Here is a 12,655-nt window from a genome sequence, read left to right on the forward strand (position 1 = left end):
TACTTTAATTATTTTCATATGCAACAGCAAGTTTGTTTTTTTTTTTTTTTTTTTTTTTTTTTGATAAATCAAAGTAGCCTAAGAAACTCGAAATTTAGTACAAAAGTAACGGAGGATAGTAATATTATTACATCGAGCAATTTTACTTTGCATTTTCGTTTGAAGCAAACTTTGTTTCTACGTTGTAGTTTAAGTTTATTTTATTTTATTTTTTTTTTGAATGTGGTAATTTTTAAAGTGCGTTATATACGTGCGGAACGAAAACAGATATTTTTCACGAACATGTGTGCTTCGTGTATAATGCATGTACACGTTGGAACGATATATTTTACAGACGCGTGCGTGTTGCTTGCCGGGTCGGTAAAGTGGCGATGCTTGTTTTTAAAAACGTATGAAGAAAATAAATGTTGAAATAAAATATAAATACAGACACGTATTTGCCGATCGATTTTTACTCACCATTTCGCGATGATAAGGATAATAAGTCTGTTCGATCAGAGGGAAGTTGTCTTTGCCCAAACGACGTTGTAGGCCCAGCAGGTGCGCAAATACCCAAGGTTTATCCTATTTTACGAAACACGTAACGTTTGGGTTACATATCGAACAATTCAATCATGTACAACCATGTGTACATGATAAGTACATGTGTATCGAAATGAATTGGAAAGATATCGTTTCATTACATTTAAATCTCCGTCTGATTCTGTTCAAATATAAGATCTTTGCGAGTCAAATATAGAGATTGAATTCAAGCATTTCAATCATAAGATGTACATCCGAGATGCAACATTTTTACGATATTTTGTTTGGTAAAAAATTTGATTTATTTATAAGTGACAAAGTATATATATATATATATATATGTATCAAAATATATTACCTGAAAGTTATAAATTGCTGTGAGATTGTTAACACTGGGCACACCACCGTACATCAGACCGAGAAGAAGGTTCTTGTAATCTTCTCCGGCGTCCCGAAGATTTTGACGTATCAATACAAAATCAGGCTTGAAGGATCTAGTAACAAGCAACAACAGACGCTGCAAATTTTTTTACGTATCGCTTCCGCGACGTTCTAATCTAATATTTCAATCAAATGCGTAGTGTTTTTAATCTCAGGTCTTATTGGTTATTTTATTTAAAAGCGCGCGGTGTACGAGTTTTAGTTTCTTCGATGTATTTTGCTTAAATCGATACTCATCTTCGAAACAGAATACAATCAAGTTCACCCCTAATTTGCGGTAACGAAATGTAGCAGTTATCTGTTTTTTTTTTTTTTTTTTCGTCTTCTCTCTTTACGATTAATACGAAGATAAATGTCTCACCGAATGACTTTGGTCCCGTTACGATAGACAGCCATGGACACAACGGTTCCCGTCTCACTCGCCGTGAGGGACAGTTCACGAAATTCCGCCTGCTCCACGCGGATCTCATAATCGCCGTGCAACCTACGTCCCCGAAAGTATTTGCTCCAGTCGGTGTTCTGATCGTCGATCACCAGCAGAGTGAAGCATCGGTCTTTACTGTATGACGGACCTCTGGTCGCGCCAGATACCGCCGCTCCCAGAATAGAAGCGCCCTACATGTCATTTTCAACTGTCAGATACCACATTTTCCCCTTGTCGTCCGACATTACTAATTCGCTAGAGAATATATTGATCTCAATGTGGCAAAGTTGATTTTTTTTTTTTTTTCAAAAACTACATGTGCGCAATGTCGGAGATCGTTTTGAGAATTAAATGTTCAAATTTGAAGTGTAATCAAATCATCAAATGTCGCAACGGTTTTATCAAGCTGCAGTTTACCGAAGCTCTTAATATTCGTTTCGCAGTAATTGAATTTCTGTTCAATCAGTTGAAGAGAAAAAGGTAACCAAGTGCAAATAAAGAAAGTAAACAGCGTTGTACACGTATTGCACAACTTGCCTGGTCGCGAGCAGCGCCCGTCAAGCTCTGTACCCGCTGGAGCAAACTCTCTCGTGTTTTCGCCGGCGAAGATGGTGCGCTGGTGGTCCGTGAGCCGGGTCTCAGATTGAGACTGAGGTCTCCGCCGATAGGCTGCGGCGGTCCCTGAGGTGGGTTGCCCGGGATCGGGGGCTGAGCTGGCGGTTGCATCGGTCCCGGTTGAGACTGCAAGGGTCGGTCCGGCACCGCTTGATACGGCTGAGACGAATCCTGTCGGCCCACGGTGGCCATCCCAGGATCCGCGTTCGGCTCATCGTCGAGCTCCGAGCTGAGGTCCCCTGACGAGAACCTGGAAGACAAGCTAACGTGGTCGTCGTGACAGTGACAATCGGTCGGCAGGCCGCGCATTGACGCTGTCGTGTCTGACTTGCGTTTAAATGCACATCGATCACAGCCATTCGGTGTTGATGAAATGAGAACAGCATGGAGATGACGTCGACGATGACACTCGGACGGCCGCTAATCGGCCGACGTTACATGCGTGACGGACGTTTAATGTCTATTTCAAGTTGGGAAGTTGCGAGACGATTAACGACGCACCAGCTCGAAGTAAACGTTTTCGTTTCTTTCATCTGCACAAGCCGGGACAATATTTTTTTTCTTCCATTCAAGTGATTTATTTCGCGTTGTAAAAACGAGCACCGAGGCGCAAACAATGCGAAGTATCCACACGAAGCGACGTCGTTGCGCATTTACGTCATTGACACACATACACGCACACACACGTCTCAAGTGTCCGTGTGGTTACTCGTCATAAGTAAAAGCAGAAGAGATGAAAGACGCGATATCACGCTGATAGCGGGGTGGGAGGCTGTGTTATGCTAACGTTGCCATGTGTAAAGCAACATTAGCGCGATGGCTTGATATCGTGGCGTGCGTCCAGGCTGCTGCATTCGGGGCCAATGCTGGAAGCGGTATTTTTAACGAGCCACATGCACACATCCAGACTTGTGTGTTGAGCAGCACGAAAGACTGAGAATTATTAATAACGACATCAAGATACCTGTGCGTGTTTGGACATTGTTGACACATTTTAGCACGACGCGTTAGTTTCGGTAAAGCAGAGGTTCCCAATATTATCTCGCTGCACGATTTTTTTTTCCGATATTCAAATAAAAACTGCTCTCTATTGATCTCGGTAGATTATTAACAGCACTTTAAAATATTGTAGGATGATATAAAATTTTTTTGTCGGTTTTTTGTATTTATAGACGAGAGTCTCTTTTTTTATCAAATAAACTTCGTTTACGTATTAAATAAAAATGCGAGAAGCACGAAGAAAACATGTACGTATGAGAATATACAAATTTATTATTTTGTAATAAGAGTTTGTCTGCTTCTCCACAACGGTTTCGAAGGGGAGATTTAATCTTTCGAAATTTACAAAATAGCACACGTAAAACACATCATTGTCACGTTTATCTACTTATTGTTGTTTGCTGTAAATAGAGTTTTTTTGTATTTATAGTAAGAAAGTTTTAGCGCAACCGGGGAAAATATATTATTTTCAATTCTCTCTTCTTTAAATGTCTCGCGCCTATCTCAAATTGACGTTATCGCTTCACGCCCGTCGGACTGCGAACCCTCGTCTCGAGTTTCAGTGACTGTCCCAATTTCCAACGCCATAACTTTGACACGATGTGTCGGCGTTTGTGTAATGACCAACTCAGGTAAGCGCTTGTGTTCGGTTAATTGGGCACGGGAATCTATTTTTCCATCACGGTCGCATTATGGGAGAGCCATGGAATATTGAGATATATCGCGTTCAACGTTTTAACGGCCCGATCATTATCACGCACAGACGATGGTGTGTGCGTAAATTGGCTCTATATAAAAGCCGCTTATAAAAGGATTCGGTCGATATGCCTCGTCGATGTGATACATGGTCTTTCATCGGATGCGTGTTTCAACGGCATATTTGTGTATTCGCTCTCTCTCGAGTGAGATACCGCGGGCGTTTCAATCGAAATGTTTTCAACACACGCGCGAGAGTTTAATTATAGGAATTCTTGAATTTCTCGCGTTTCCGATAACATATTAATTCTGACTTTTATAAAAAGCGTGTTATGATACAACACGGATAACACGGTGAGAAAATCAAGCTATTCTCGCGCGACGTGTTATCGCTTATTTATGGTAAAATTTAGCGACGGGAGGAAAAAAAATCAGGAAATAAATTATCTGAATGGTGTGTTTTTTTCCCTCACACATCTTTATGTGTGAAAACATCTGTTTTAAATATCGTGCGTCGATCAGAAAAATTGATAAAAGCTTACACAATACAGTCACGCGATCATTATTCCATGCAGAGATTGTTCCACTGTTTTAAATTCGGACATTTTCATTTGACAAATATAAAAACACAACGCATCCGATTTTGTTTTCATAAAATGCTCGTATGAACATCTTGAAATATGAGATTTGTTTATATTGCGCATATGTTAAAAAATTCGAGTTACATCGCACTGAAGATCCGCGAAGTAAATGCCAGCCTTGCAATCCGGAAGCGACGTGATAGCGAATATAATACCAGCGACTCACCTCCGTTTCAGGTAGTTGACATTGGAGGTAAAGGATTGACGAAAACTGGAGAATGAAATGTTGCCGGGTGATGGAGTACCACAGTACTTAGCGCAACCGCCGCGGCCGGTAATCTTGATGGTTACACCGGTCTCACTGCTGCGATAAAACCGTTCGCAGTTTTGTCGTTCACGCCGTTAGAAATCCGGAGGATGATCCTCCGTTCCAATCTTCTAAACGTTGCGACGGTCGTGCGCTGCTGAGGACGCGATGTCGACGTCGCACTGTGTGAGATGATGTTGTTCGTTGTAGGTCAATAGATCGTGTTGGATAAGATCGATGGAGCGGCTCCTCTGCTTGACGCGTCGCAGGATAAACTTCAACGTAAGGTAATCCGAAAGGAAAGGATGAAATAAGAGGAGGTGAGGAAGGAGAAAATAAACAATCCAAGTTGAAATCTGCAACAGGTAAAGAAAACAAATAAGAAAGAATGCGATATTAAAGCTTTGAGCAATTTTCATTTTTTCAATTGCAAACTGTAAACTACAACGACGTCAATTGTATTGAAAAATTGAGTAGATGTGTGTAATTACAATATTGTGCGTAAAATAAATTGAAATTAAATATTCTACGTTGTATTTTGAAGAATAAAATCTGTAAAATTCTCCTTTTTTTCTGCAAATAATTTACAAAACATTTATTAAATTCAATATTGGAATATATCCATGAGATCAATTTTTTTTCAACATTTTGCGCTTGTCAAATAATATCTATTGCATATTTATGTGTAATTTTAATTTTCTAAAATTTTCTATTTACAAAAGCACACACGCAGTAATTGTTAATCTTTATTTAATGTGTTTTTACTTAAAAATATCCAATTTTTAATCTTGTCTCAAAGAATATTCTGACCCGCATTCTTTATAACTCTAATTCAAAGAGCTTTGCTTTCGATTCGAGTGGCTTAAACAAAACGACGCATTCGTGGCACGGAAGAACACTTTTATTGCGACATCTCTCCGTAATTGGATTTTTAAGCGTATTGGAAACTGTAAGCTGAGATCATAAACCTGGTTTGTGCTTCTGTTATACTTTCTTTATATCGTACTTTGTACTGATTTGTTATTATATAGTATTGTGCGCCCGTAATAATAATATACAGAAGTTCCATAAAACTCCAACAAATATATTCTTTTTATCTAATATAATTCAAAGTAAGCACTTCTCTGAGACAACTCTTATTTTGTTAACTAACATCTATATATAATTAAAAACAAAAATATTTTTTTAAAAGAACTTCTTTTTTCAAAGTTAATGAATTTACCGTTTTCTCATACAATTTCTACCGCGAGCAATAAACTTACTGAATCACATATTACGCTTCAAACGACAAAACACATATGACGTAACCAGTGTAACCAACGACCGGCAACATAACGCTTTGTAAAATCGATACCCGGAACGTGATTTTATCTCGAAGTTTTTTAAAATGCTTTACACAGCATTTTGCGCGCAGAAGCGCTCTCTGCTGTATTTACGTATTCGTGGAACATATACGCGACATACATGTTATTTCTATGACTTCCCCGTCATATCTCGCCAGGTAGAATACATCTTCTTTCCTTGAGGAACTCGAGGGATGTAATTCCACGCGCACACAGCCGGAAGAGAAACGTCGAAGGAAAGAGAATGATACGTTCGAATCGTATCTCGTATTTGTTTTTTTTTTTTTTTTTTTTTTTCTGGCAGGCTTCTCTGATAATAACGCTGCCTGTGTTTTTCGCGGAAAGGACGAACTTTTTCGCGTGTGGTAATCTTCCCAACATTCAACTACTTTGGAACATCGCCCGAGGAAGAAAACTTTGCGATTCGTTTAACAATTTGAACAAACGACGACAGCACGATGGTCTGTTCTGGCAATAGATGCTACACACAACCCATGTTAAAACAGTTTAAACAGTTTAAAAGAAACGGCTGTTATTTTGCATGTAAACGTTCAAAAGATATTTTTATATCTCATCTCATGTATGAATATTTAACAATTTTTTTTTATTAAGAGTCTGAAGTATCTTCAAGCATAACTTTGGTTGTGCTTTTTTTTCACTTGAAGTTTAAAGACGTGTAAGAACTTACAAAGAAGAGAGAGAGAGAGAACTTGCATCAAGACCTCGGGATGGAAAAATTCCGAATTTAGATTACAGAGGCTGCAAAAGCTAATGAACATCCGGGTCTGAAACGTTCCGCAAGTCTATTTTATCGTATAAGAATTCACGCCAGCTCTTCAAATCGTAGGCTACGTCGTGATATTACAGTGATTTTAGCAGTTTTACTTTCGAGTTTCGCCGCTTCAACGAGATCAAAATAGCTTAGACGTATAATTTGCGACAAATACGTAGGGAAGAGAACTTGGTGAACTAATGAGAAATAAATTAATCTCCACTTAAAGCAACTTTCACGTGATAACATTTCACAGATTTCGTAGCTTGATATAGAACATGACGTAGAATTATCTTCGCGCGCCGCGAATAGCAGCTGCCTATTAGACCGCGAACTGGTGAACATGTTACAAAGCTATTACATGTTGATGAGCCACGCTCGTGGATATCATAGTTTAACTATTTTACACGCACAATATCGACGCATGCGTCGAATGCCTTACAATAACTGTTGTACATTAAGAAGGTTACTCTTCGCGCGTAATATAATAAATCATGAGTTACGTGACACAAAAGTTCGATCAAAGCAGAATTACGATATAATTCGACAAAGCAGAATCACGATATAATAATTAAGTATCGGTCTTTAAGAGACTGTGAGTTTATTTGTTATTTTAAAATGCACAAAAAAGAAAAAGAAATCGTATCTACATAAATGTTACGTAAATCTACGTAAATGTTAAGTTTATAACTATTGCATGTAAAAAAAAAAATATATTAGTATTAGTAATATATTAGTCTGAGATAATGAAATAACAATATTTAACTTTTCCATTGAGGATTGATTCATTGAAATTTTTTCAATAAGCCATTGAATCAAATTTTATAGAAGCGATATCTGAGATCTTACATACATATTTCAGTCCTTATAAATTTATCAGTCTGGAAAATTATTAATTACTTAATATTAGATAAAATATAGGTCATCGTACGTTAGCAATATTGTATAGATATTAATACAATCCATAATACTCAGATTAAAGTTCCAACTCTGATATTTATTCATTGTTAAATAAAAGATAATGCGTGTGTAAAAATCAATACGCCTGTTTTAAACAGACGTAAAAATTTTACCAGACGAGTAATTAATGTGAAATATACACAAGCTTTTAATCACAAATTGTATGGCAAATGATGGTTTACTCACGCGCGCGCTTAAAGCAAATTAGAAAGATTATATTAATTAACTGTAAATTTTGCAGTAAAATATTATAATGTTATAGTATGAGACCATTTACGTAGATAACTAATGAGCGCAATGAGCGTAAATTATTTTGATGTTAAGTATCTCTCTCTATTCACATGAAATTAGATTCGACACAAATATCACCTATATGGTCGATATTGCAAATTTTACGGTATATGTAGTTTCATAATTACTGCAATGAGGAACAACATTATACTACTGATATCAGAATTCACGTAATTACGGAGATTAAATCTTGCGTGAAAAATAGCTTCCCTGCCCTATGTTTTAATCTCTGACTCACTTTTAGATTGTGATACGAAATGTTTGTGTATGTGTTTGTTACGTATTATCTTTTTATGCATTTGTTATGCATATATTTTATCCAAAGATTTTAGACACGTGATAACAAATGTTACAAAAAATTACGTAACCATGGAAGACCATAACGTACATACGTGAGTGTGAGTGTGTGAGAAAGAGAAAGTGTGTGTGTGCGGCTTCATAATTTTAATTCATTAAAAATACGTTGGTTGGTACACAGCCGGCAAGTTAATATCAAAGTTCCAGAGAAACATTGGCAGAGACGGATCAATAATTTGCGCAAAGAAATAAAAGAATAACAGAATTTTCATTATTGAAATTGTTCAATCAAGTTTATTTGTTACATAAGAAAACTGATGTTTCGCAGAAATTGATGAAGATAAATTGCATAAAAGACCGCTATCTGAATACATCAATATCAATTAACTTCAGTCTCGGTCTAATTAAGGTTTTACATTTTTCTAAACTGCAATATATTCCTAAAATTAATTCTGCTCCATCGCAATATCTTTTTGTCAGATTGCAATAAAACGCACAACGTTAAAAGCTGTTCCTTTCACACGCGTTTTGTTGCAAGAATTAATTTACGTGAATTTTTAATTTAAGAAAAACGTTGTCTCGTAAAAGAATATTAACCGCATACAAAGAACGCCATTGTTGCACAAAAGAATATCTTTTCCTACGCGCGCTTACGCTAATCGTAAAAATCCATCTCGGCGGCCATGACTAAAACTTTCAAAGAAACAGCGGTTTTTTTATTAACGCCACGACGGAAGAAAAGATGCGCGATCGTTAATTTATATAAAAATATTACATAAACTGCACATAAAAAAAAAAAAATCAATAAGAGTACCGTTTTATAAAATGCACCCTTGGTTCTCCGTTCCACTTCTCTCTCCCTATAATTCAGCGTGTCACTCCGCGTTTGAATTGTCGTCCCATTTCTCACTTCCTGACTTTTCCGTACGTTTATGACATAACATTGATTGTATCCTCAACCAAGAAAGGATTTTGCGCAATAACCATAAATTCAAAAATACATTTTGCTAAAGTAACATACTTTCTTCTCGAACCAGCTAGTAATTTTATCAGTCGTTGAGGCTATATACTAGACTCGCGTTCTCTCTGATATATGCGGCAGTATTTTACCTCAAGAAAATCTTGTCTGCGAAGACGTTAATACGAGCTTCAAGAGCTCGATAAGTAGTCGCTGAACACTCGATCGCGGCGATTCAAACGTTACGAGCTCGAGTCGACGTTCTTCCGACTACGCCAATATATTCACTAATCGAACACTTATCAAGCGATCACTGGCGATAGAGACAGAAAGAAAGAGAGAGCGACGATGAAACTTCCTCGAGAGAAGCAGCGAAACTACCCCGCTGAGACGATCGTCACGTGAAGGTGGTGCGCGCCACCAGCCAGTGACTTTGCGTACTCCACGGGGTCGAACCGGCAAAGGTGATACTTACAACACACAGAGATCAGAGAAAACTGCTAATTGTTGAGTAACGTCGTCGCTTTCTCGATGACAGCAAGTACAGGAAGAATAACACTGTCACGTGAATGTGAAATTGAAAAAACAACCGACGTAAGAACCGAAGAACTAACGGAGAAAGTATGCGGCTGTCAAACTGCGGTCACTTACCTGTGTCGCGTGCGTGTACTACCCACTAGTTTGCAGATGAAGCAGTGAGGCTCGCCGGCGATCTGCGAGGGTGTGAGCCCCGGAGGACTGCTCCGGTCGATACGTCGACGCCTGCGCAACCCTTATCATGTATCCCCTCGCGCTTTTCCGATACTCGAGGGTTCGTTCTCACTCGCGCACTCCATCGCTGCGCTCCTACGTCTACGCGAAAAGGGACAACGAGGGTTGAGAGGAACACAAAAAAACAAAAAAAAAAAAAAAAAAAAAAAAGAAAGCCGCTCTCGTCTGTCTGTTGGTATTTGTGCGAGATTGTTCGGTGTATGTCAAACACGGTCCGCCTACTTGCCGACTGGAGATGAAACTTTACTTTTACTCTCGCACCCCTTCGACGTGCGCGACTTGGGCGCCATTAGGAGCGCTGCCAATAAACGAAGAAGGGATCGACCTCGTGGCGAAAATTATTTTTCGGAAACGTGCGGCGCGGGCGAATCGATGACGAGAGAACGAATGACGCCTTTTACTTAGGAGGGTGGATCGCGGAAACGTGGGCGAGCGCAGCCCCCATCGGGAGTGAAATGAATCTCGAGTATTATTAAGAGACGCTGAGTTCGACGTCACTTATGAGATTCCATCGATATTGCTCGGAGGTTTCCGTTTCAGAATGAAATCCGTCAACAACAATGAGCTTCTCTTACGGTATTGATATACTTGTTAAAATACTTGTTGAAAAGTTTTGAAATATCGATGCGAGAGGAATGGTAAACTTACGTTATTAAAGAAAACGTTTTGTTATATCTCCGGAATAGGATCTTTTTCAAATGAGATAATTTAAAGAAAAAGTTTAAATAGATTTTCAAGCATATTATAAACAATGTTATAAACAATGTGTTGTATAAATTTACTTCTGACTATAATAAATCATGCGACAATACAGTTACTATAAGACGTGGTTTTTTAATTGTAAGAAATTAGTGCTAACTTCTTTTAAAAAAAAATAGTTTTATAAATAATCATTAATTTAATTCGTTTGTGACTCTGTCGATATACAAATCACTCGACGAAAGAACTGACGGATCAATAAACGTAAGAAGCTATATTTTGCCATAAAGAAGTGTCAAGGTGATGTCAATCAGAAACGTGAAATTTTTATAAACGTTTTATAAGGTTTCTTTTACGAGAATATTGTATGTATATATAGCGTGTTCACATTCTTTGCATTCAAAGAAGCGTGTAGACGTGGCGCCTGTTCGTTTCAAGGAAACTTCAATCGATACGCGACAAAGTTCCTTCTCGAATACCTCTCGACAAGTTCGCCGGACGCAGATGGAAGAGTAGTGTGTAAGAAGGTTTTCCGCTGTCAAACTCCTTCTCGCGCGCATTGCGAATAATCCGCTCGCGCGATATGAAAGATACTTACTGATACAAAATAACGTTGCGGTAAATCTGCCTCGTCTCATGTCTTAACCCCGATATAGGGAGCATTTTCCGCTTGATGGAAAAATAACGATACGCTACGAGACACTTAAGATAAAATTACTGTCGCATATGTGCGTCTCTAAAAACAGTGGCTTTTTAAAAAGGCACGAAAAGAGATGGCGCTATAATTTATGCCAGTGCGAAGAGAATTGTTGCAAATATTTCTGTTTTTTTTTTCTGATAACAAAATCCTGTTAAATAATTCCTGTCTTATCAAGACGAGTTGTGTGAGAGGCTCGGACAATATATGAAACACGAGAAATTTTTGTACAATTTCGATATTTCTGCGAAATCAAAATCTCACTTGGAACTAAAACGAGAAATGTACTCTCGCTATTTAAAAATAGAATAATCAATGTTATGTTAGTAATTTGAAATTAGAACGATCAATGTTACGGTCTCTTACGAGATGCGTTAAAATCGATATTTTATATAACTCAGTTTTTCTGCATAAAAATTACTCTACATTTATTTCTTGAAGTTCTGATTGATCGTTCTAGTCTCTCGAGTTTCTCGAATACAATATCTCTCATCGTCGATAAAGATGTGCTGCGTATTACTCGCGAATGATCGCACGTCGCTTCTATTGTCTGTCACGTGAAGTCATTGTTCGCTTTGTGATATCTTAAGTAGCGTCTTGACAACACTTTTTGAAGAAGCCAATGAAGACGATGCGTACTAGTAGCCAGATCGAATGCACCGTAGATTGTCATAAAGTGCCGCAGCGCATTTTATATACCAAGTCGAGTTTATCCTCGAAACTGATAGGCGCACTCAAAAAAATTCGCACCCCTTTAATCGCGATAGGTCGAACCAGTCAGGCTGAGAGGGCCATTTGTTACAATTTTTTAGTCTTCCGCAACCGGTTTCAATACACGCCGGTTGTTGTCGTACGTCTGAGGTCTGATCCTTTTTAGCGTGCTGGAAAAGTACAAGCACTTCGAAATTCTGACAATATTTACAATTTTTTACAATTGTGATCTAAAACCCAATTTAACAATTCTACATGTGTGTCTGCGTAATTACGTAAATTCATCTGAAATTTAAAACTCATTGAAAATTTGATGATACAATAACGAATAGCAACACTGCGAGTTAATTAATTTATTTCTCTCTTATTTTATTACAATTATTTTTACTTCAAATAATTTTTTATTATTGATAGTAGTTTTTAAACATTTTTACTATAAATAATCACATAATATATCTATCAGACATAAGCATGAAATTCTCGCCAACGGTCATACCGCGTTGTAGAATACCAGTTCTCGTCCGATCACTGAAGTCAAGCAACGCTGGGCATGGTCAGTACTTGGATGGGT

The 12,655-nt window shown here is 38.0% G+C and overlaps 1 protein-coding gene across 1 annotated transcript in view; it reads right to left on the bottom strand.

Annotated features, from left to right (window-relative positions):
- Nucleotides 1–4,674, bottom strand: part of LOC109862899 (synapsin) — a 46,380-nt gene extending 41,706 nt beyond the window's left edge. The window contains exons 1-5 of the mRNA XM_020443070.1: nucleotides 4,505–4,674; nucleotides 1,925–2,264; nucleotides 1,325–1,578; nucleotides 881–1,016; nucleotides 460–564 (exon numbers count right to left, since the gene is read on the bottom strand). Coding sequence (XP_020298659.1) covers nucleotides 460–564; nucleotides 881–1,016; nucleotides 1,325–1,578; nucleotides 1,925–2,194 — 765 coding nt within the window. The 5' untranslated portion in view covers nucleotides 2,195–2,264; nucleotides 4,505–4,674. The remainder of the gene's footprint in view (nucleotides 1–459; nucleotides 565–880; nucleotides 1,017–1,324; nucleotides 1,579–1,924; nucleotides 2,265–4,504) is intronic.
- Nucleotides 4,675–12,655: the final 7,981 nt, after the last annotated feature.

This window comes from Pseudomyrmex gracilis, unplaced genomic scaffold (assembly GCF_002006095.1).
Source record: "Pseudomyrmex gracilis isolate BER0280 unplaced genomic scaffold, ASM200609v1 scaffold_10, whole genome shotgun sequence".
Taxonomy (NCBI): domain Eukaryota; kingdom Metazoa; phylum Arthropoda; class Insecta; order Hymenoptera; family Formicidae; genus Pseudomyrmex; species Pseudomyrmex gracilis.